This window comes from Lepidochelys kempii, chromosome 17 (assembly GCF_965140265.1).
Source record: "Lepidochelys kempii isolate rLepKem1 chromosome 17, rLepKem1.hap2, whole genome shotgun sequence".
Taxonomy (NCBI): domain Eukaryota; kingdom Metazoa; phylum Chordata; order Testudines; family Cheloniidae; genus Lepidochelys; species Lepidochelys kempii.
Window position 1 is genome coordinate 5,436,164 of NC_133272.1, and position 24,677 is coordinate 5,460,840.

A 24,677-nucleotide genomic window follows, 5' to 3' on the forward strand; every position below is an offset into this window, starting at 1 on the left:
TTGAGAACCACTGATTTAGCGAAACTCAAAGCACTGACTTGTTGAAAATTTACACATTAGTATGGAATTAAATAACTGAGATGTTGACTCCAATTTGAGACATTACTTGAGAGAAGCAGAAAGTTGGACTAGCATAGTGGAAGACTCCATGTTTGGGGACTAAGTTCTCTCTGAAAATGCATTTCCACAGTACAGTTAAACACTTGGGAGAACTGGAGACATCCACATACTGGGGTTGTGTGCCAACATATGAACCTGTGTGGATTGAGAGTCAGATGACCTTAACGTAAATTCAATAGTCATTCCAGAAAACAGCAACATCTAAACTCTGATCTTTCAATGTAAAAGAACAGACAAAATAGACCCCTCTGAATAACTAGAGGGAATTTATTGTAGGCCTTAAAATTCAATAGGTGTGTAACACAATTAATGTAAGTGCATTAATACAGGAAAAATGTGTGTGCTGTTTGCATACTCTTTGGATAAATTGAGCAGAGAATCAATTTCCCACTATATGCAGGGCCGGCTCTAGGTTTTTTGCCGCCCGAAGCCCCCCCCCCCCCCCCCCCAAAAAAAAACCCCACCCAGAGTGCTGCCCCAAGCATGTGCTAGGTTTGCTGGTGCCTAGAGCCGGTCCTGATTATATGGAGAGAATGCTACAAGTTGTCGTAGGCCTGGTCTACGGTGCTGCTTAAGTCGATGTAAATTATATCACTCAGGAGTGTGAAAAATATCCCCTCCCTCCGAGCAACATAGCTTTCATTGGCTTAACATGGTGTCTACACTGCACTATGTTTGGAGGAGACGCTGTTCTGCCGACTTACCTTCTGTCTCTTGGGGAGATGAAGTACTGAAGTTGACAGGAAAGCACTTTGCCATCGACTTAACGCATCTTCACCAGACTCACTAAATCAATGTCATTGCGTCGATCACAGCAGTGCTGATTTTGTGTGCCAGTGTAAAGAAGCCCCTAGGGGTAAATAGGTAGAGCAGTGGTCCCCTGTGCGGTGCCCGTGGGCACCATGGCACCCGCCGGCGCCAAGCAACGAAGAGGAGAGAAGCGCATCCGCCAGAGAACATGCCGCCAATGAGCGCTTCCGGCGGAGACGCTGCCGCCGAAATGCCGCCGAGGAGTGCGGCCACCAGAGAAGCGTCGCCACCGAAATGCCGCCGAGAAGCGTCATTGCCCGCCACACTCTTCTGAAGGCATCAGTGTGCTCTTGGCCACAGAAAGGTTGGAGACCACTGAGGTAGAGGAACATAGATGCTGTTTCTTTCCTCCTTCCATATACACTTATAGAAAATATTGTGCAAACACAAGAGGTCCAAATGATGACTGTTCTGTGGACGTTAACTTGAGATTTTCTCAATTCTCAGTGTTCTCAACCATGGTGTCACTTAGCTGCGTTAACTCAGTTATATGCAGTAGTGCAGGTCCTGCAGTCACTAGGTGGCACTACAAATGTAAAAACACAAATCTGCAACGTATCTAGGCTTGGCAGAAATTGATTTTTAGTTTTATAATTTTGACAGATAATATTGATGTCAATTTAAATGTTCAGTTGCACAAAATTATGGTGGGTGGTGAGACCATAATTATTTAATGACAGTAAATGTTGAGATTCAAAAAGTTAAAGCTTTATACCATTAAAACATTGTCAACATCACATGTCAAAAAATACTAATTGAATATCCTTAAATCAAACTCTAATAAATTCTCAAGCAGCATTTTTCTTTTTTGGCTATCTGTACATTTCTGATATAAAATCTATGGAAATATTTGTCATCTGTTTGTGTGTATGGTGAAATGGACATTTACAGACATTTATCAATAAAAATATAATCCTTCTAAACGTAAATATATGGAGCTCTTACTGACTTTCCAGAATGCTACCGATTTAAGGATCAAAGGTTTTATTTTTTTAAAAAAAATTTTTTTCATCTCTATTGCTAAGGGCAGTGTTGAGTTAAGTGTATGTGTAGTATAATATCCGTTCTGTATCTGATAGCTCCTGAATCTGAGAATTTATACCCTGCATCAAAGGAAACACAAAATACTAACTTGTGACTGCTAGGTGCAACTGCAGAGTGTAATTGAAGTCTTTCAGAAGAGCAGTATAAATTGTTAGTCCAGGTGTATTCAGAAGTTCTCCAGCTCATCATATAGGTGTATTAGGTGTCTCAAACTGGTTCATTTAGCTGTCCAATATATCAGATTTTTAAAAATAATTCACAAGCTCTCTAGGTAAAAGATTTTGTGTTCATTGCACATTATACATGCTCCTTGTTGTTAATATATATTCACCTCCCATTTTTAACATACTCATTTAAACCAGATCTAACAAATTACTTGTGTACACTTCATTAGCCGGTAAAAGGATTTCTGCTTTCATACCGTTGATGAAAACACTTCAAAATGATGTAAAAATCAAATCAGGCCTCAGTGACTTGATCTGTTGGGAGTAGAGAGTAGAGCAGCAGTAAAGTGTTTTTAAATTACTCATAATTAATTGGTCATACCAAATCTGAATGCACAGTGCGATTGTTGAAAATGCAATTACATGATTAGACAACAGTGCTGTCAGGCTGACCCATGTGCTTCTGAGCGTTTGTTGCTGCTTGCAATAATATCTTTGCTATTCTGGGAAGTGCTAGCATATATCATATACGATACAGGTGCATCTTTTAAAAATACATAGCCCTATATTTGACATGTACAACTATGGTAATATCAGAACAACTATGCACAAGCAAGCTGTTAGCTTGGCAAATAATTCAGTAGAATTATGTGTGCAGTAGATCCAATATGTGAATGACCCTGGATGTTTGCTCTCTCTAGCCTAGTAGGTTATTTTCCAAGTGTTAAAACAATGATTTGTCTGGATCCTTCAGAGGATCTCAATCCAGCTACTTGTCCTGCCATCCACAGAGAGGTAGATCATAATATCAGAAGGTAAAAGAGCATTGGAGGGTGGCATGAAGCGGTAGGTATTAAAATCTAAACCAATCTCTACTTTAGGGGAGGTTTACTGTCAGTAGGGGACTGTGATTAGTATCAATTTAAATCTGATTGCTTGTATTTAGGTTTTGTTGCTCTTTGACTACTAGAGGGATCTTCTTGAGTGTGCCTGAGTGTCAGTGTGTGATATTTAATGGTTATTCTTACATTTAATTGCCATTTACTAGTTATCTTGAGGAACTTCCTTGATGTTAGACTGTATCTAAAATTGCTGCTCTGGATTGGTTTCTAGTTTCATGCTGCTTCTCTGTTTTTTATCCAGTGAAAAATGCAACATTTTAACTGGACTTTTGGAAAACAATGCTCACCATTGCCACTAAGTGTCACTCTGAGCACAAGGCTGGAATGTAATACGGCTTTAAAATATAGTGTGGAAGAAGACTACATGATTCTTCCGATAAATCTTCATTCTGACACCTTTCAAAACACATCTGCTGGCTTAATTTCCTTAAGACATTGTTTTTCTTACATCTCTTTTGAAAATAACATTTTAAAAATAGAAATTGACATGTAGCTCTGTAGGGATACAAAATCTATTTGGCCACTAATTCAGACATTTTTTCCATCGGCCCACTGCTTCTTTCTATTGTCAAAAATAACTTCTCACATATTGCTGGCATTTTCAAACAGAAACAGAATGAATCACTTAGTTACCAGAAGAGCAGATGACCAAAGGTAGCTAGTCATATGCAAGGAATTCATATCACTAAAGGAGGTCTCTTTGCTGTTACAAAAAGTAATGAATGAGCTGCCAGTTGAACTTGTGACCATATGATTGGTTTGCAGTGCATACTTTAATGATGATTGACACTAGGTGGAGCACTTGTTTGAAGGATTGCTTGCAAATGCTGTGTAGTGTTCATCAAAGCCCCTTGCCTCGTGACTTAATTTCAGTTCATCTCTGGCACAGAAATTGCAAAAGTAGATGAAACTGAGACAAACAGAAAACAATTTCAGAATTATTGCTCATTTGAAAAAAAAAAAAAAACACCTTTGCAGAAACAAAAGGTCAGTGGCCTCGTGGAGCTGATAATTTGTTTTCTGTCCTAACATTGATGGCTAAGTGGAAGTGAATCCCTTGCGGATCAGATATGTGAGGGGCAAAACCAGTTTCAGCTGTTGGAGTTGCGTGATATTTTTAAAAATGAATTTGTATGTCTAATTACCACTAGAGGCAAGTGGAGCAATTGTTGAATATGTTTTCATTGATAGTCCTGGTATGAAATAGAACAAACAGGAAATGTAACAGTGTAACAAGAACCTCCAGGCCTCACCCACAGTGGCAGAATACAGGAATGCATTGTGTGTGGATGATGGAAGGGACGTTAAAGTCTTCAAAGCTTTCATATGTGGGGTTAGTCTCTGTAACGAAACCTCAGTGAAAAATCTTGTAATAAAAGAAAGGAAGTGACATTGCAGTAACTGCCGTCCACTATAAGTGATAAAAACAGTCTTATGAAGACAGAAGATGAATTAAATATGTTGCATCCTCCTTACAACTAAGTGGGCACCGAAGGAGTGTGTTTGGATTCCTTCTAGGTTGGAGATTAGTGTGCTTTGGGCTTGAATCAGTTCTGGGGTTTGTTTGATTGATTGGGCCAGGAGCTCACAAGCTGGTCTTCCATGAGTTCAGCAGCTTGGAACTGAAAAAAGACCCACTTGGTCTGACCTAAATGTCAGGTAATTCAGTTTGTGATCTGCTGACTTAAAATCCAAACATCTTGTGCAATAATCACTGGTTAATTAACTTGTACAAATACTGTTGCGAACCCCAATCATTCAAAAACTACGTCAGGCCCTCTGAAATCATGAGATTGCCTTTAAATCATGAAATTTTAAACAAACAAATATGGGGAGGGGGGTTTTCTTATTTTGCCTCTGGGTTTTGAGCCTTTAGAGTACAGTCAGGTCATGGGTTTTTTTTAGTCTTACATGGCAGGAAAATCTTAAATTTTTCTTAAATGAAATCTGCAATTCCTATGTAATCATCTGACTCTAGGAGCTGGGCTTTTAAGAACACTGAATATCCCAAGACTCATGGTAAAATTGCAAGAGTTGGTAACACTGGAGATGGGTTTTGTCCAGTTGTGTGGTAATTTTGTGAAGTGGTCATACTATTTCTGAGAATCAGCAAACTTGTTTTCATTTCCACCCTGTGCTGGGATTGGAACAAAGTTACCATTTGGGTAATTTTGCAAACCCCATGCACTCACCTGCCTTTCCAGCTTTTGATTGTAAGAACCATTTTTAAAAGCTGCCAGAATGGCAGCCTCCATTTTGTTGTTCATGTATAAAATGTTGCTGTTAAATTATTGGCTGGAAGACTCTGCCTTTTACTGATTCTCCACTACTTTGCAAGGAGTCTTACCCTTCTCATGTGGATCCTTCAAAATTAATGTTAGTAATTGGAAGATTGATGGGTTCCATGTGTGTAGAAAAATGTGAGAAACAAACAAAGAACTTGCTTCTTTAGCAAGATGGGAAATGTTTTCTCTTTCCCCCCTGCATGCAATTCTTCTACTTGAAGAAAGTGTCCATTTCCAGTTTGTATCATTCTTCAGTTTGCATGTCGGCTTACAAGCCTAGGACAAACTAAACAAGTGTCAATTCTGTCCTGTCCAATAGCTGGGATCAGATTACTGTTGTTGACCAGGAAAGGTAGTTGAAAGAAAAATGTGTTGAACACAGAACATGATTCAAAAATATGTTGAAATGGAGCCTGTTTGTATGAGGATTGTTCATGACTCTGTTTCTGTCTCATTTGTTTCCTTCATGCCAACTTCCTTTAGCTGTCCTAAGCTATTTACAGTGAACTGAAACATCCTGGAACACATGGATCAACATGGAGCTTAGAAAATTAATTTTGTCTATCACTGTTTGATGGGAACACCTCTTTAATTCTCACATGAGCTCTATTCTGCTTGATGCTGGAAGTATTTAGACTAAATACGCAACTATGCATTGCAAGAGTCATAGTGGATTAAACTGTGCAGAGCTACCAATTTAGTTGGGTAAATTTCTTGTGTTAATTTTCTTAAGTCTTCTCTCCATGTGAAATCTTATTTATTTTTAAGGGTGCCTATCATAAAATGCGAGTCCTGTGGGACAAACCATGCTAATGTTTATCTGTCCATATCAATCGTAAATATATACAGAGCAGGGAACTGAATTCTGAGATCACAGAAGTGTTGTGTATGTCTTCCCAATGGTATTTAAAGTGGTCAGACATCAGAATCTAGACATCTTCTCTGAAGCCTGAATCATTATAATAAACCTCTTGCATGAGGTGAATAGTACGCTAGGGGACGGCTTCCTGGCACTTAGTCTTTAAATGTCTATAAGATGTTAGTGTAGTGGTGACACTTAAACAATATTGAACGTTTTAGCCAGCAGCGGTGACTTGGAGTTATATCCATCAAGGGAGTAGAGTAGATGCTTGGCATGATATTTTGATCTTTCAAAGATTTACAAGCTGAATATTTCAAACTCTTTTATGAAAACAAGTTTTGTTTTTATTTACTCAGTTCTCTTCTGCATTGTGCCTGCAATTCAAGCTGCTTTGCTGGGAGACCTTACAATACCCTTGTGTATTGTGTTTTCCCAGTCATGCACACATCCTGTTATTTCCTCTGTTCTGTTCCCATATGCAGATCTGAATTTTGTATGTTTCATGTTGCTCTTTGCTCACAAGAACAGAGCAGAGATAAGGCACAACATAACCCAGCAAACCAAGATACAGCTGGAAAGGCTAAGAGTAGGCTTTACCACCATGTCAGTTTGAATTGATATTATAATGTGCTCTTCACTGATCATAAAAATATATCATTGGTTAAAGGAGGAAAGTGGGAGAATGCAGACCTCAGGACAGATGGGTGTTGAGGGAGGACAGGAGCAGCGTATAAACCCTCACACTTCCTACTTTGCCTCGCATTCCAGTTCTGCCCATAGGCAACCAGAAATCTGCTTGTAACTGCTACTGAGGAGGGGAGGGGGGTGTTCTGGGTGGCATCTTTCATTTACCATAAGTATTCTTGTAAAATAGCTGTATTTTTTTTTAATATCATGCCAAAGCCCGAGTTTCTCCTGGAAGTAACACCATGGCTATGCTGCACGTTTAACGGCACCACATGCATCATCCCCTGGTGACTCTTGTTCGGTTGTATTTGGAGCTGCTTGTTCATCATCTGGGATTTCCATTAGCCATGCTCTGAGAGGAAAGACTTAACTGAGGTGGGAATAGAAAAGAGCTAAATTAAATGTATAGGTTCCTGATGTAAAATTAGTGCAAATATGGGAATACAAAATTAGTACATTAAAGCTAGCCCAAGTGATTTGGAAAGCTAAAGAAACTCCAAGCTGAGAACTTCTTTGTTCTTAACTCCTGCTTTACAGCTTTCATTGCAACTCAGATAATATGTGAAATCATTCAGCCTTCTTGGACCCTCGTGATATGTGGACAGACTGGGTTGATTTCAGAAGAGGGAGGAAAAACAACTTCCCAGAGTCAGAAATCTACACATGCTCATAGTCTGTACTTAGATGAATATGGACTAGCAACCTCTCTGATTCCAAGCTGTTGCAGTTGGGGTGAAAATGCTTTGGCTTATTAGCCAACTATCTCCATGCCAATTTTCCCTTTTAGTCACATCTGAAATGAACAGTTTTCTGTGTGTTCAGCTGCCCGCCAGTCCTGAAGATAAAAGGTGCTGTAACTTAGTCTTGTTTTCCTGAGAGGTGTAATGACTTAGTAGATAAGTATGAGATGAGTCGCAGGCTGTGGCAAAGCTAGCAGGCTGTTTCCCATGAGAAACTAGCTCTTGTTTTTCTTATTTATCTTAAATCAAATATAGAATGACACATTTTCCCCTTTTAGTGTAAGGGGGGAGTCTTGTACCAAGTACTAAAAATTCCATATGCAAGGAAGAAAACAAGTTTATAGCCCACCAGAATATGTGCAAGATAATCCCCCATCTCTGTGGAGTTGTATCATTTTTCCTTGTCATAAAATGTTTTTAAATTAGAGCTAGTCTAAAATTATATCTTCCTAAATATAAAATGTTAAAATTAGATCTAGATGTACTTGTGGGGCTAGCATCATTTCAACAATATGAATGATCTGTAAAGGGAGAGCTGAGAACCACATTTGATATATGGTTTGATGCTCCATAATTTTGTTCATTGCATAGATACCAAAGTAATAAGTAACATAGAAATACCATAGATATTTCTTTTGATACTTACTTCCCCTTACCTTAAAGACTTTCTAATATAGTTTACATGCTGACATTTTTGAGGATGTGATTTGACTTTTTTATCTTGAAATACATATCCTTAATTTTTATCCCCCCCCGCCTTTCTTTTTTTTCTTTGAGTGAGGAGGTAGTGAAAAATCTGTACTAATTGCTTCTACTTAAATATGTTTTGTACCTGTTTGGAAATCTGTGCTTTCTGGAGACTTTAAATGCTGCCTTCTAGAATAACTTCCTACCCCAGAATAACAATCTGGGGTAGATTCTAACTTTGGTGATTGATCAAAGCATTGAACGAAAAATAAATCTAGGGCTCCAAATGTATCCATAGGTTCAAATAAAGCTCCCTTTTATAACAAATCAGGGCTTTTTAGTTAGTGATTCCCCTAAATTACTTTTGCCAAAAATAGATTTGCATCAAGTCCTTACTGGTGACCACCCCTTGTCTCATTTGATTTATAAATTGCACAAATATTTCTAACAAATCACATTCCAGTCTAACCACAGGCTAGACCTATTGGTCATTGTAAGAGTGTGGAGAGCAAATGTTTCTCCCCGAATCAGCAGAAGATTACTGACTCCAGTGTTTTTTTCCCTTGTCAGTGCTTGCCCCTGCAATTAAAAAGAAGAAAATGGTGATTAGATATTACTTAACTTGACATTTTAATGATTCTTCTGGCTTCTTTGACAAACAATACCTCTACTAAGCCTACCAGTTTTGCTGCCGTTTATTTAGCGTAACGGGGATTGGAGTGATTTTAAAATGTATGTCCATTTAAAGATGGATCTAAAGTTAGACTTAAGCAGCAGGTATTTCTTAATAGGTTACAGTAAATTGACCCACCATAAAAATTAACTCAAACTTTGGAAAAGCCATTAATGCCTTTTTAAAAAAAAAGAAAATTTGGTAAGCAAACATGGGTACATGGGTGAGATAAAGGTCAAAAACTGTGACTGAGGATTAATATTTAGACTCAAAGAGCAAAAAGAAAACACTTGAAGAAAATAGGCAGGTATTTTCAAAGGACCTGGAGGGGCTGGGCATTCTAATTGCATTGAAAGCCAATGAGAATTGGGTACCAACGCCCATTTGTGTCTTTGAAAATCACCCCACCCACATAGTTTGACTATCATTATTGCTAGATATAAAATAAAATGGCACCTGTCTTTGTTGCAACATTTATCATATGACCTTACAACAGCTCTTGCCCTGTCAGGACCACACTTCTAGTTGAGTGGATTTTCCTCCCGGGCCGCAGATTGCCCACCACTGAGTTAGACCAACCCCAGTCTTTTGAGATTCAAGGGGAAATTACGGACTTGTGGACCAAGGCAGTGTACATTCATAATGGAGGCTCGGTTCTTGAGACTAGATACTGTATGTGGACTTTGCAGGTCTGAACTGGAACAAAAACACATATCCGAAATATCACATGCAGTCTGCCAAACCATGATATGTTGTCCAGTTGACTTTACTTAAAGCAGCAGAGCTCAGCTGCTTTAAGTAAGGAGCACAGGATTGTTTTGCCTCTCTTACATGGCTAGTTCTGAATTTGAGTACTCCACACTTGATAATCATTCTAAATGAATCTTTTACATTTTATTTCTTATTCCAGTTAAAATGTGGTTTCTGTGGGATCCATAATTTCAACTTTTTTCCATTCTAGAATTGTTTGCATTTCAGTAGAAGAGTTGTGCTAAATTGATTTAGTCGTCAGGTGGCTGGAGGGATGTTTTCAGCTCTATTCTGAAATGTATTTTTCCATTGACTGCTTCTTGCTTTAGGATTTTTCCTTTTGCAGACTTCAGTTGTTGAAACAGTTAGAGCTGGGTTAATAGGAAGATGCATATTTGAGACAATTAAGGCATTCAAGAGATGGCAAGTTGTTAAACAGTGAATAGGGGTTATGTGTGTGTGTGTGGTTTCCTTTTATAACAATTATCCTTAGCAGACCCCCCTATTACATTTTCTTTGTCTTCACTTGCTGTGCTCAAAGTTAAAATGTAAGCTTCTCCAGGCAGGGACCTATCGTAAATTGTCCGCAAGCCTTCATTTCAAAATCTTGGCCTTCAAGATAGTGGTAATTTCACTTATTGAAGTAAAGCAGAGGGCATTACTGTGCTGGCAACTGTACTGTTTTTCTTATGCTGCTATAAGATTGAAACTAACCGGTTCTGCACTTGCAGTCTTTCATCACAGCTGGCCACAGTTACATTATACTGTGGTATGTCTTCCAAATTTTGTGGAACTGAAAATCGTACTTCTTGATTCACACCCCATGTCTCTGACAACCTTGGCAATGAACTTGCCCTTACCCTCAAGAGACCATGAGCAATGGCACTTGACTTTGGGGTTTTCCTCCATGCAAATTTTCAGCTGAGGAGAATTATGTTGCAGATTTGAATAGTTTACAGCTTGAGGCACAAGGCCTTAAAAGATCTTTTAATGCATGAAGCTATCTGGGTATAGGAGGGGAAAAAATCAAGATTCCTTGAAATTTTAGGGCCTGTCAAGGAAGGGATGATCTTAGGATCTGGTTTCAGTTCCCAGCTCTGCAACTGACTTGCTGTTTGACCTTGGACAAGTCACTTAATCTTTTCTGGTGTTGGTTCTCCATGTATAAAAAGGGGATACTTTCTTTGTCCTGCCCTTTGTCTGTCTTGTCTGTTTAGATTGTAAACTCTTGGGGGCAGGAACTGCCTCTTACTATGGATACATACAGGATCCAGCCTCTAGACAGTACTGCAGTACAGATAATTAGTAATTTTTCACCCGTCTGCAGTGTCTTTGCCCTACAGAATCAGAACAATTATTTGGTATTTAACAGGTCTGAATCTGCTCTCATATTGTCTTTACTTCAGTGCAGTTCCTTTGACGGAATTGCTCCTAATTTACCATGAGATCAGAACTATAACTTTATTTAAATAATTACAGAAAATAGTTCAAGTTAGTGCCTATTGAGCATTAGATCAGTCTCCCAACAAATGAACAAGGAGAGAGGTACAGGTAAAAGAATTGGCTTGACAGCAAAGTGGAAATTTTCTTACTTGTTTCAGTGGTCTAGAATTGAATAGCCTATAACTGATAGCCAAAGTTACCACGTGAAAATTAAAATAGACTGGGTATTTTCTCAGTAGGACTTTTCCACTATTTTGTATACCTAAAATAACTTGCTACATATACTAAATTTTGTAATTCTGTTGTTCAGTCGGTTCAGAGAAACTGCTAACATTGACAAGAGCGAACCCAATGAAAAACCACCTCCCAATGCCTAGATAAGAACTCAGTAAGCTGTTCATTCTCATAGATTTTTAAGGACAGAGTGATTTTCTACTCTGACTTCTGTGGGCCTAACATAGCCCATAAAATTTCACCCAGTATTTCCTGCAACAAGCCCATAAACTCTCCCAAATAGTCCCTGGTCTCTGTATTAAAATAATTTTTTAAAATATCGTATAAAGGGAAATAGAGCTGTCCAAGCAATAGGTGTCGTGCATCAAGTGCCCTCTCTTCCCATTATCATTACATTCACAGATTTATTCGCTGTATAATAAATATAATTTCGATTTGCTTTTTGTACTGTGATTCCCTGCTGATCTAATAGACTGAAAGTCACTTAAGAAAAAAACACAGAGGAAAATTGTTGACAGAATATCTCCCAAAATGATGACAAAAACCCACCATGTAATTAATAGCAGAAGCTAAAGACTAAGCAATACTTGCTGTGTATGTAAACACAATTGATTATTAATTTATTCTGCTAAGGCTAAGACTGTGGGTGAAATTAAGTTTGCAAAAAATCTGTTTTAATAAAAATTTCTAAACAGTTTATACAGTTTGAGCATGTTGCTGAAACACAGATGTTGGAAGGTGATTTTTAAGCCGATTCTTTGTGTTTGAAACTCTTGATGTCCAGCATAAGGATAAATCTGAACTATTTGCACAGATTTATAGTAATTTTACTATTTTATAGTCCTACAATGGCAGTTTGTTCCATTATTTAACTGTATTGCATTTTGGTTCTTGTACACATTTGAAGCCATCTGTACCTGAGATCTGGCCTCAATAAAATGCGTTGGTAACCTTTAATAGAAGGCAGAGTCCGTGAGTCAACTTAATTCCATTAATAATGGCACTTGCACAAAAGTTGAGCTTTAAAGCGCTTTACAAACAATTTTCTGAGCACCTTATACATTGGAGACTGAAGCAGAAAGACTGTGATTTGCACAAGAGATTGCTGACATACTAACTGATGTTTTAAGAAAAGAGTGGAGAGAAGGGGAGGAACACTTCAAAATACTGTCAGGTCCAACTAGGCTCAAAACCTAGGTTTTGTAAAACCTGTTTTTGCAAAACTGAAATCAATAGAAATACTTTTATGGGATCTTTTTTAAAAATATTTGAAATAATTGCATTTTGTTGTTGTTAGGATGTAAAGATTCCTTTGCAGTATTTGCATCTCAAACATTGCTGGTCTGTGCCAATGCATGAGAAACTGAAAGACTATTCAGCTTCTTTATTAATTGCTTGTGGAATAATATGGGGAAAAACCATTGGTTAAAAGTATACTTTGATTTTTTTAAAAGTTCTTCAAGTTTTAAGTCTACAATGTTACTACTAATACAGGCAAGGAAACGTATTTTAACTTCATAGTCCCTTAAAACTGAAACAGGAGCACTTTAGATTTTCTTATGTTTGGAGTTGGATGTTTATTTACTTACATGCATCGGAAGGCTGAGACCATTGTATATAACATTATAGACTATATCTAATGTCAAGTGTGGAAGTACATTTCCTGGATGCATTTTGTGTCCTGATAGGTTTCCTATTAGCCATATTATTTAAGGTAAAGCTAACTCTTGTTTAATGCACACAAAATGTATTGAAAAGTTCTTGTCTGATATATTTTTCAGGGTCCACACATAGCATCAGTTACACTTGCTGCGTATGAATGTAACTCAGTTAATTTTCCTGAACCACCGTACCCTGATCAAATTATCTGTCCTGATGAGGAGGGGATTGAAGGATCCATCTCTTTATGGACCATAATCTCAAAAGTCAGGCTAGAGGCCTGCATGTGGGTAAGGTTTAACTTACACAATTTTACCTAAAATAAACAAAGCAATGCTGGCTTTTGCTGACAGCAGTAACATATAACTCTTCATGTTGGAGGCATGATTTGCTGATTCACTTTAGATGTCTGTATTAGATCTGAACATCTTCAAAATGTATTAAACAGAAGCAGTTGAAAATGGTTGGGTCAATTTTTATCAGCTCCAGGATTGGAGTAAGGTTGGGGAACAGAAATCTTCTACTTTGTTATAGGAATTTCTTCTATAGAGTCCTATAAAAATCACCTCTGTTTCCAAAGCGTAACTGTTTTTTCTAGGCACTTTAGCAGAAAATGCATGACATTTATGAGCAACTAAGTGCAAAAAACAAGTTTTTGAAAGGAGATTCTTTGCCCCAGCTGCACTTGCAGATTAAGGACTGAATCCTGCAAGCAGTGAGGCAAGTGAGTGACTTCACTCTCATGAATACTCCCTTCGAAGTCCATGGGCATATTCAAGCGAATGAAGTTATTCATATGTGTTGAAAGGATCAGGTCCTAATGTTGTAGCAGATGCCCTGATCTTGGGGCTGCATCAGTTTTCTGTTGCGTTGCATGTAGCCTGTTCACATGCTACGCGTTGAAATTAAAAATCCATGTTTTCCTGATGAAAACATTCACTTATAAAGCAAAAAAAGGAAAAAAAAAGTTATCTGCTAAACACTGAAGCACACTCTTTGGGCAGGTATTTAGTGAGGTGGATGTGGGTGCTTGTCCTTGGAAATGCACTCTAATTTTAGTTTAGTGTTCACTTCTTTGGCTTTTTAAAATTTGTTTATTGAAGAATATTGGTCAGCTAAGATGTCTTTTTCCCATAAAATGTAAACTATTTTGAACTGAAACTTACACAAACATATCTGTTTTGAACTGCTTTTATGCCAAAAGGTTACCACTGATGACTTCCTGTTCTGACCATTGGTTTAATTATTAAATACTTGGTTCTCCAATTCAGATGTTGGGGATGGAATGGGATCATTATAGTATATCTTTTCTAACTTGTTTCTGGAAGCCTTAAAGGTTTGAAAATAACCCATAATAGACTTTATATTTTGGTTATTACAGTTTTAAAACTTGTCAGTGACCCTATCTCCAACACAGAAGTTAAATGTAGATCATATATATTACAGGTTTATAAGTACAGTATACAAATACTTACAAAAAAAAAATCTTCAAGGATAGAAGTGCAAACCCCCAGCCCTCTCAAAAACAAACACAATATACGTTTTTAATGTTTCCTTTTGCTAACTAGAGAGCAAAATTGCATAAATATTTCCATATTTGACAAGTAAGTAGAGTTAACTGAAAATCTCCCACAAACGTACGTCTATAAGACAGTAAGTTCGGGATCTCTTTCATTCTTTCTTTTTTCCTACTGCTCCACATCATAGTCTTCATGAAGTTGGAGCAATAAGAATATCATTTAAAATTAAGTTCTAGGGTTGCAAGGAAAATGTAGCTCAGGATGAATGTGCTTGCTGCACATCTTTGTTAATGTATAAAATTACTGACCTAAACTGAAAATTAAGTAGCTTAGACCGAAATGAACACACAGTTGCATGCCTTGCAACTGATTGTACCCTATCTTGAGAGGAGAGAGAGAACAAGAGGTACCTTCTAAGGCCTTTCTTTGTGCTGCTTGCTGGTTCAGACCAGGGGAATTACAAGACTATCTGAGCAAGCCAAAATGTTTTGTGAAATCTCCTCTTTCTTCCTACCCTCCTCCAAATATATTGTCAGCTACCTTTTTATTGAACTTTGGCTGTGGTAGATTTCCCCATGGGCGCATCTTCAATTTGCCATTGGTGTCTACTATATTGTTATGCTTTCTTGGACTCTTTCATGAGTACCTAAACATTTCTTAAGAAGAAAAGGCGTACTTGTGGCACCTTAGGGACTAGCAAATTTATTTGAGCATAAGCTTTCATGAGCTACAGCTCACTTCATCGGATACATCCAATGAAGTGAGCTGCAGCTCATGAAAGCTTATGCTCAAATAAATTTGTTAGTCTCTAAGGTGCCACAAGTCCTCCTTTTCTTTTTGCGAATACAGACTAACACGGCTGCTACTCTGAAACCTAAACATTTCTTGTTAACTTCCTGTAGGTCAAATCAAATTGGCAGCTGCGCTGCTGCTACCATTGTTTTTCTTTTGTCTTTACTCCAAGTTTGCTTTTATAGAAACCACTGAAGAATTCTTGGTCCTATCACTGTTAAATCCAAAATCCTTTTATGTGGAACACAATACTAAATTCCTGAAAAGGAAGTAAATGGACCAACAGTTTTAGTAACTCAAAATGTGACAAATAAATAGCAATATTAATTTTTCTCCTTGCAAACTGAAACCAAGAACAGTAGGTTGAATTTTTTATTAGTGTCTGATTATGGGAAACTAACTCATGAAAACTAAAGTTATGAACTATCAATTTCTAGTAATCTCTACAATCTGAAACGGTCAATACAGCTGTTTAAAATTCAGACACAAAGGGGTATTAGAGGGAGCCTTTTGCATTGTCTAATTCTCCGGTTCCCTGGCTCATTGGGTGAGCAGGGACTGGAAGTGTTGCTGACAGCATCCTGGTGCCCAGTGAGGGAGTGAAGCAACATTACTAAACACTAATTGCTGTTAGACAATTAGTGTATAACCATGTGGAGTGGCTCCAAAGTGGATCCTGGCCCTTTCTCCTTGATCAAAAGGTGACAGTCAGTATAAAATGGGCCTCAACAGTCCTGGCTTGCAGAAGGTGTTTTTAAAGGGCTTTCAGCCTGCTGGGGGTAGGCCAGTTTTCAGAGCCTTCCACCCCACAGAAGCTTTGAATTGAATAGCACCCTAAATGTGTTGCAACTCTTCTGTGTTTTTATTAGAAATTATCTGAAAAGGTAAAAATGTATAATCTCTCCGGATTGGCAGAACAGGCAGTCTGTGTCTTGACCAAGATAAAGTTTAAAAGAAGCTTTCTAGATGAGTAGTTTCCCATTTTAACTGTATGCATTTGTGCAAAAGAATGTTGATTAGCACTTGCCTTTCTAATTCCTTGTTGATGTAGGGAAACTCTAAGCAAATATCAGATGGAAATTTTAACAGTAAGAGTAAACAGCCATGTTTGCAAAAGATAGTATATAGTTGTTGGTTTGGATCACTTAAATGCTTCCTTTTTTACATATTAAGGCAATCTGTCTTGAGTAGACATGGAATCATATGATCTCGTTGTACTTTCGAGATGTTTTGTAACAAAGACCTTGTGATTTAACCAATTTAAGGAAAGTTCACTTCTAGTACACACATGGGAACCTTTCCCTTCATGAATAAAATGAAGCCAAGCAAATTGGCACATTGTTGTGAAGCAAACATTACTTCTGTTCTTGCATCACCTTGAGAACATAATCCCAAATTATTTTTTCTGAAAAATAGCTATAACTGTTTCCAAGCTTAACTTTCCATGTATCAGAAATAGACAGGCTAATGATGTTTTGGTGGTGGTGTATTCATGCAGATTTGTTACACATGGGGACAATAGGAAGACAAACATATCAGGGGGGTGTATTTATACAGTACACAAACAGGGAGTTTGGGTAATAGTACAACTGATGTATTTTTATAGTGTTTAAAATCAACCTGTTGATTTAGAATATACAAAGCAGCTGGGATTCTCCCTTACATACAGCTGCATACAGAATATGAACAAAGGAAACTGAAGGGCTTTATGCTGCTTTAAAGGAATATAAAAGCATTTGTCATTTGCTAATGGTTCTTAGTAAGAAGGAACATCTGCGTGTGGCTAAGGGTTAGCACTTTTCCAACAAAGCGCCCACCTATTGTGCTATTACGTATCCTATATTTAAACCATTTGCATTTAATCCAAGTTCCTGTTTCATTAACCTCTGTTTATCCGTATGTCTAATACTGATTTAAAAAAAAAAAAAAAACAACAAAAACTAAAGCTGTATCTACCCACAAGGCTGAAATGAGTCATTTGATGTCCCAAGAAAACCAGTCATTTTCCTGCAGTGAAAAGGCAACCCTACTCTGATTCTTATTTCTCTTGGCTTTCTTGACCCCATTTTGTGGACAGATAAAATACTAGATAAGTTACAGCCTGCTCAACATATTTTCATTTGCTCAAACTGTAGTAGAACTTGAGGCAATGTTTTCCGATAAACAAGTGTGCCAAGTCTCAGGACAGACAATTCAACTGTATTACAACTCTACATACTTATAGTTTGGTTGGGGGGAAAACGCATGTGGCTAAACTAAGAGAGGGGGAAAATATAGTTCCTTAGGGTAACTTGGATAACATTTGAAGCTGGGAGAACTTTGTGTAGCTGGTAACAATAATTAGCCTCCATTGGAAACAAGTGACCCCTGCAGTTCTGGTGGGATAAACCTTATATGTATTTGTGACTCTTATAGAATCATAGAATATCGGGGTTGGAAGGGACCTCAGGAGGTCGTCTTATGAGTATTTTTTTTAAACTTTCCAAGGAAAATTGTGAACATCAGTTGAGCTTTTTTTAAAGAGCTCTAATCAAGAAAAATAAAATTAAAATAATTATTCTCTTCCCAGGGTGCTGGCACAGCTATTGGAGAGCTGCCTCCTTATTTCATGGCCAGAGCAGCCCGACTCTCTGGTGCTGAACCTGATGATGAAGAGTATCAGGAATTTGAGGAGATGCTTGAACACGCAGAGGCTGCACAAGTAAGAACACTGCCAAATATTAGAATGCGTTTAATTATCACAAAACACAGCAAGATTAAGATGCAGCAGACAACAGTTCCACTGAAACAAACATGCAGGAAAGCAGCCAATGTGACTTTGTGAGGGGCTGCTCATAGGTTAGAAAAGAACCTGCACTGGATACAGAGATGTAGAGAAAACCAAACAATTATTTATAGTCCATTAAGGCAGGGATATGTTAATGTAGACAAAAAAATTAAGGCAAACAATAACTTTTACAAATACAAAAAAGTTATACAAATATGGCAAAAGAAGTATTAGAGGGAAGATGAGGCCCACTAATAAATGATGTAGGAGTCATTAAACTAACTGTGATTATTAAATAGCTGAACTGCCAAACTGTTTCTTAAAACTCTCTTAACGAGGAGATAATCTCCAGCCAACTTATTTTCACTGGATAATACTCACCTGCCTTGCCACTAGCTGTTTGTGCTGCCAATGTCTTGGCCAATTTAACAACCTGAGGAAACGTATTCTTTCTGATGTTGAAAAGCAACCAAGCTGCTTTGAATCTTTTTATTCTTAGCCTTTTTTCAATTCAATTTTATTGATAGATATAATACAACTTGGTTGCCCCATATTAGATCTTAATCGAGTACATGACTGTTAATAGCTTTCTGTTCAGGTCTGTGTGCGCCTTGGTTCAGAAATTATTTAGTTTCTAAATGTACAATTCTGGGGGGAAAGGGCGGGCGGAATTTTCAGAAATGTCTTGCTGCTGAATTCCTACTCTGTATTCTGCTTCCTTTTTATTCCTGTTTGTCTACTAAACCACTAGGTGGAAGTGGGTCACGATAGCATCAGCTTGATTCCTTCATATAAAAATCTATCTACTATGCACAGCAAAAGAGTTTACATTGTTTTCTCTTTGACCAGCCCTTCACTGTAGCAAAGAAACTACTGAGTCTTGACTTTTAAGAAGTATAAATGTTTCTTACCCTTTCTTTTGAGAAGTTATTACATGCAGGAAAAAATAATCCAAAGAGAGAGAGCATTTGGATAAACCCAAGAATCTCTGAAAATATTCTTCCAAAAACAGCCTTAGGTTTCCTTGGACTTGTCTGCAAACATTCATTCTAGTCTAATAATGTTAATCATAGTATTTAATGCTGTCTAGCTTGCCAGCACTTCAGGACAAGAAGCTCATCTTAATACCTATTCAGGAAAATGCCTAACACATTGGCACTAGATAAATAATAATAGTAAATTAAGAGATCCATCTTTTTAAAGGCATACGACCAAAAATTCACCTACTTTGACTTTTGCTCCATTGCCAGATATTTATTTTACAAACCAATCTTTGATCCATATACATATTTTAAAAAATCCCAGCAAACCACAAAACCAATCAAATACATGACTCAGAATTGAACTATTATCCATATTTATTTACAGTGACTCTCCCAGTAAGTTACGTGAGATTTTTAAAGTTCTAGGTGCAGCCAAGATTGGTTTCTAAAATGCATGGTAGGATTCTTGGATATAAAACCTTTGCTAGTGAGGAATCTTGTCAAGATAGACCAAAAATACCCTTAACTACAATGATTGTGTGATTGGTGAACAAATGAAATGGTGTCGTTTGTTAAGGAAAAAATAACATTGTATTTATCAGCACTTTGATTTCATTTTCTCAGCAATTGAGTTTGGATTGAAGCACATTGTTTTGAGGATGGATGACCAGATGAAATTTCTTAAAACTTTACTTGCAGTTTGATTCCTATAAGAGACTCCAGCGTGAGGCTATGACAATCTGATTAAATTGTAGTACCGTTACAAAACAAATAGTTCAGTATTTAAGATTGGACGGTATTTTCCACACGCTAATATGACTTCCTTTGTGCTTTTGGCTTTCTGTTGTGTTTTTGCTAGATGTCTGTGAGAGGCACGCATGAATGTCTCTTCCTATGGCCTTGAGCAAATCCTGGCATCGTTCGCAAAAGTGAAGCTTTGTCGCTGTTTGCACTGCATAATCACTACTGTGTGTGCAGTTTAAAGTTTCCTTATAATTGTGAATAGCAAAGTTTCTGTTACCTAAATCAGCTTGCCTCACTATCAGATTCTGATCCTCAGTGCCCAATAGTATAGAGAATTTGGCAATCTGATGCCAGTGGAAAACTACAAATGTTTGACGCCATTTAACAGTGAAAGGAATCCTTTCAATATAAAGGCCTCTCTCCTCCCCATTCATTTGGGAGGTGTGAAAATAGGTGTGTTAGTATTTCAAAATAGCTTCCTCCTTTAGTTCTAATGAGCTGTTATAGCTGCCTACAAAGCAGAGCCAAACTGCTTAGCATTTTGCATGTTTTGTATGTTTTTTTAATTAAGAAAATTTGTCAATATTATTTCTGAGAAATACTATCGTTTTTGCAAAACAGATGAGGATACTTGTGGCATTCTATCAAGTAATATCCAGTCTGTGTGATTGACAGAAGAGACAAATGTTCTCTGTGGATTTTTTAAAAGGACTAAAGAGAAATAAAATGATTTAAAATGGGTTATACAGTATGATGGGTTAGACCAATCATTCTGTTAAAATTTGCATAGGGGAAGAATATTGTCTCCCTAAAGTTAAAGAACGTATCTGAGCAGGTTTTCTTTCATAAACTGTCAATCCAAGTGACCTGGCTTCTGGAGTCACTTTTTGAGAGAAACCATGAGCTGGCTGATGTGTAACTTTCTGTTTTTGTATTTTTCCATTAATATATTTAGAAAAAGCCCCATATCTTAATGGAACACCACTTCTTCTTTTTTTGTTAGTCAGTTACAGTTACTGTAAGTTAACTAAAGAGAGCTTCACATCTTCTATTGCTTCATATATCACCTTTCATTCTGCTTGGTTGTCCTGCTGGCAGTACTGTAATTCTGCCTTGCCTAGTCAGGATTGCTTTTTCACGAACACTACAGTAAATGCAAAGCACGGTTGGCTGTATCACTACACTAAACTAACTTGGCCTGTGATATGGGAAATATTTCCTCTATATATTATGAATTTTATTTTTTATAGAATTTTAATAGTGATTTTTCCAATGGCTGTCACTTTGGTTCTGTCCAGTTAAGTGCCAGTGTCCTGAAATTTTCTATCAGAGCTCCCCACTCTAAATATGAGGAATATCATTGGTGAAACCTTTCAAACCAACCTCTCAATTAGGGGAAGTTGAATCTACTACTCAGTGCTGGAGCAGCGCATGGGCAATAACACAGTGCAAATGTAACTGTGCAGTTTCCTATATAAGCTTTTTGTCTCTGTTTCTGCCAGTATGATAGTTACTGATTGTAGAGTATTTTCTGATGTCTAAATCTCTTTCTGTATCATACTGAACAGCTTAAAAGCTGATGAAGTTTGTGGTGAAAACAAAGCTTAATTCAACTTAATACAACTCTATGAAAGTACCGAATGCGTGGGCCCTTGCTGTATCATGCTGCTCTCTACTAAGAGGAGAATGTAACTAAAGGGGCCCTGATAACTAACTAAATCTTCTTTGTACATCTGAGTGTTAGTGACTTTCTGTGTTTTGGATTCATATTTAAGTGGCTTATTCTTTAAGGACTAATGATTTACACTTTGAGTGCTTGGGCTTTGCTTCTGTGCACTGCTGTGGGAGCCAAGTTTCCCTGTAAAAAAATATTTGCTAGTTGCCTGTGTTACTATCGGTTACTTGCTGTTTGTTTACTTTCCAAATTATGTTCTGGCTTCCTTTAAAGAATACAAACTTGAAAAAGGGTTAATACCATATAAACCCTGAGATAAAACAGGACTCATTGTAAATGATTGAGTGCCATCTGTACACTGAGCATCAGCCGTTGCTGGGACCTGTTTTTGACTCCACTGAACCTTTACTGGTTGTGGTTTGTCTGGCCATCACATGACTTCTCTGAAAATTCCCCCTCCCCTCCATTTCCAGTAAACTGTTTGAACAGGAGTGACTCAGAGTGAAACCAGCTTCCCTGTAACCACAGGGCCTGTTAAAGAATTTGTCAACGTGGACTCTAGAGGGTTTGTATTAAACTTCACTGTAACTGCTTTGGTTTGTATTGCGTCAGGAGTTCCATAGAACAACTTCCTGCCTGAAGAGTATGTTGCTTGTCGGCAATGAGTTAAACTGATGAACTCTGAGCTTAAACCTGTCTTTCTAGCATTTCTTAAAGGCTTTGTGCCTTGAGTAGGATTGCTTTTCCACACCTTAATGTAGAGGTTCTCCTTTCAGAAATAAGAGTGCAAAGTACACCACCACACCCAACCATGGTTGCTTTGAGGACTGGAGCACTGTATGTTCTGACAGGGCACTGTGACTTCATGCACCTGGCATGAATAAGTCAAAATGTTATGTAATTACCAAAGTAGAGCCGGTCTGTGGTTAAATTAAATATTGATCTGTTTCTTGGTTAAAACAATGTTAACCATCGTGTTCAGGTATGACTTCTCTAAAAGGCTTCCTTGGTTGCCAGCTTGTTGGATCAAAAGGTTATTTTGTTGCCTTGGTTTTTTACAAGAAAATTTTGTGCTTAAAATAGTGCATGGGGAGTTGTCAAGATTTCCACTGTACTGTTTTTGCTGCACTTCCATTTTCTTTACATTTTTCCTTCCCAGAAAGTATTTGTTTGGATCCAATTCCAAATGCCATTCTTCATGTTTCCTTTAGTCTTCCAATCGCCCCCTTCCCTCATCAGTGTCCTCTCTTTATTAATTGTGCTGTACAAGAAAGAGATTCTTTCTCAGCGTTTGGTCTAGGCTGCCTAATGGGTGGCCACCAGGAGGCTTGTCTGCACATTGTGCATTCCTGAAGTTTGATGCATGCATTTGTTAATACATGTATGGGAGTTCTTTTTTAACCCTTTCACCAGAGCCAGAATTAAAAATATAAGTTCACACTGATCTAACTCTGGTGAAGCTTCCCCTTGAAAATAGAACTTTCTGTGAAATACAGGGCTGTATAGTGAGCTAAGAATGAAATTATTTTTCACTGGAGAAAGAACCTAGTAAATAGCAGTATCATTTTTAGTATCCGTATTGTCTTTGAGATGAATGGCAGATTGTTCTGGGCTTTGTAAAGGATCAGTGAAAACTTTCCTGAGTTCGGAAACCATATTAAAGAGGACTTCCCAAGAAAAGGGGGCAATGAAGGGTTAATATAGCCAGACTGTTGACAATAGAAGCTATGAGTAATAACATAAGCCTTTTTTCTTGCTTGAATTTCTTTGGTTATGGGCAATAAATACAGCAGTCTTGTGCCTGCATTGTTCTATTAATTTGCACACCTGTTTACAGATAAGGAAAAAACCAGTAGGAATCATTAGGTTACCTTTGTTTAAACTAATTTAAAGATGTCTTTTCAGTTTTCTCTTTGAAATGCCCTTTGCAAAATGCAGTAGAGGCTTTATTCACTAAAACTTCTTTACATGCTTCCATGTTTTTTAAATCTGGAACGTGCAAATGAATAACTTCCTAATACAAAGTCACCAAGTTAGAAGTCTTGATCACATTGAAATGGCCTGGCCCACTATCAGCACTGAAAGCAGAAATTAGTCCAGTTACAAATCTCATGTTATTTTGCAATAAAAGCCCATCATGCCAAAAAGAGTACAATGTGAGTTTCTGATCTCGCTAGCTGCTATTGTATAGCAATTGTGAACGAGCAGTTAGTTTGAACTTGCCCTTGGATGTTCAGGGGGAATTCATGTTGCTGTCACTGAGTGTTCCATGTACATATCTAAGGACACAATTTGTCCTTAACGCTTGAGGTATAGTACCGCAGTCTCAGATGAGATTAATTCTCTTTATGTTCTCTGCAGAATAATCAGTAACTTCTGTATAAATTTCCGAATCTTCGTTTGCATTTTCTGGGGAGCTGGTATCCAGTCAGAAATTTCTAATCATGATCTCTGTTCCTTAAATTCAGATGTATAAACTCCCTTACCCAGGATTTTGTTAGCTCCCGTACTTCATCCCTTATCTTATCTTCCTTTAGGACTCCCCTCTAATTTCAATCAGGTTCATCCCAAAGCTTTCGTTACCATTTCGTATGTGGATTGTATTTGAGTTTTTGGCCTTATGTGGTTTGGAGGAGACAAGTCACTGGGAAAACATGCTGCATGTCAGAAAAGGAGCTTCTAAAAGATGGTTTGGAATATAAAGCTTCAAGCAAGTTCATTTTTCTACTCCTCTCCATACTAGGGTCTGTTCCGTCAAACAAAAGAACACCCCAATGTTCAGTGTATAGGATAGAGATCAAAAGGAGATGCTTGAAGTACCACCCAGCCCTTCCCCCCAATAGGAGCCTGCAATAAATAATAGAGATTAATTCTTGTGTCATCAAGAAAATGGCTACATTTTTTCTTGTTCCAAACACTGTTTAAATCCTTACCCTTGTAGGAGAGTGGTATGCAGACCACTTCTCTTTAAGTCATCTGGCAGCCCTGTCTGCTTCCCATGAATAATAAGCGGCAAGATATGCTGAGCTCTGTACATCATCTGCCGATTATGTTTATTGGGGGAGCCCTTGCATGTAGGGAGGCTGGTCAGCTGTGTAATAGGTTATTTGCCTGTTTTTAATAATTTAAGTATCTT

The 24,677-nt window shown here is 37.7% G+C and overlaps 1 protein-coding gene across 11 annotated transcripts in view; it reads left to right on the forward strand.

Moving 5' to 3' along the window:
* VMP1 (vacuole membrane protein 1) overlaps window positions 1–24,677 on the forward strand; it is an 88,721-nt gene that overhangs the window by 23,522 nt on the left and 40,522 nt on the right. For all 11 annotated transcript variants that reach the window (XM_073315210.1, XM_073315206.1, XM_073315211.1 and 8 more), the window contains 2 exons: window positions 13,183–13,350; window positions 17,942–18,073. In XM_073315210.1, coding sequence (XP_073171311.1) covers window positions 13,183–13,350; window positions 17,942–18,073 — 300 coding nt within the window. The remainder of the gene's footprint in view (window positions 1–13,182; window positions 13,351–17,941; window positions 18,074–24,677) is intronic.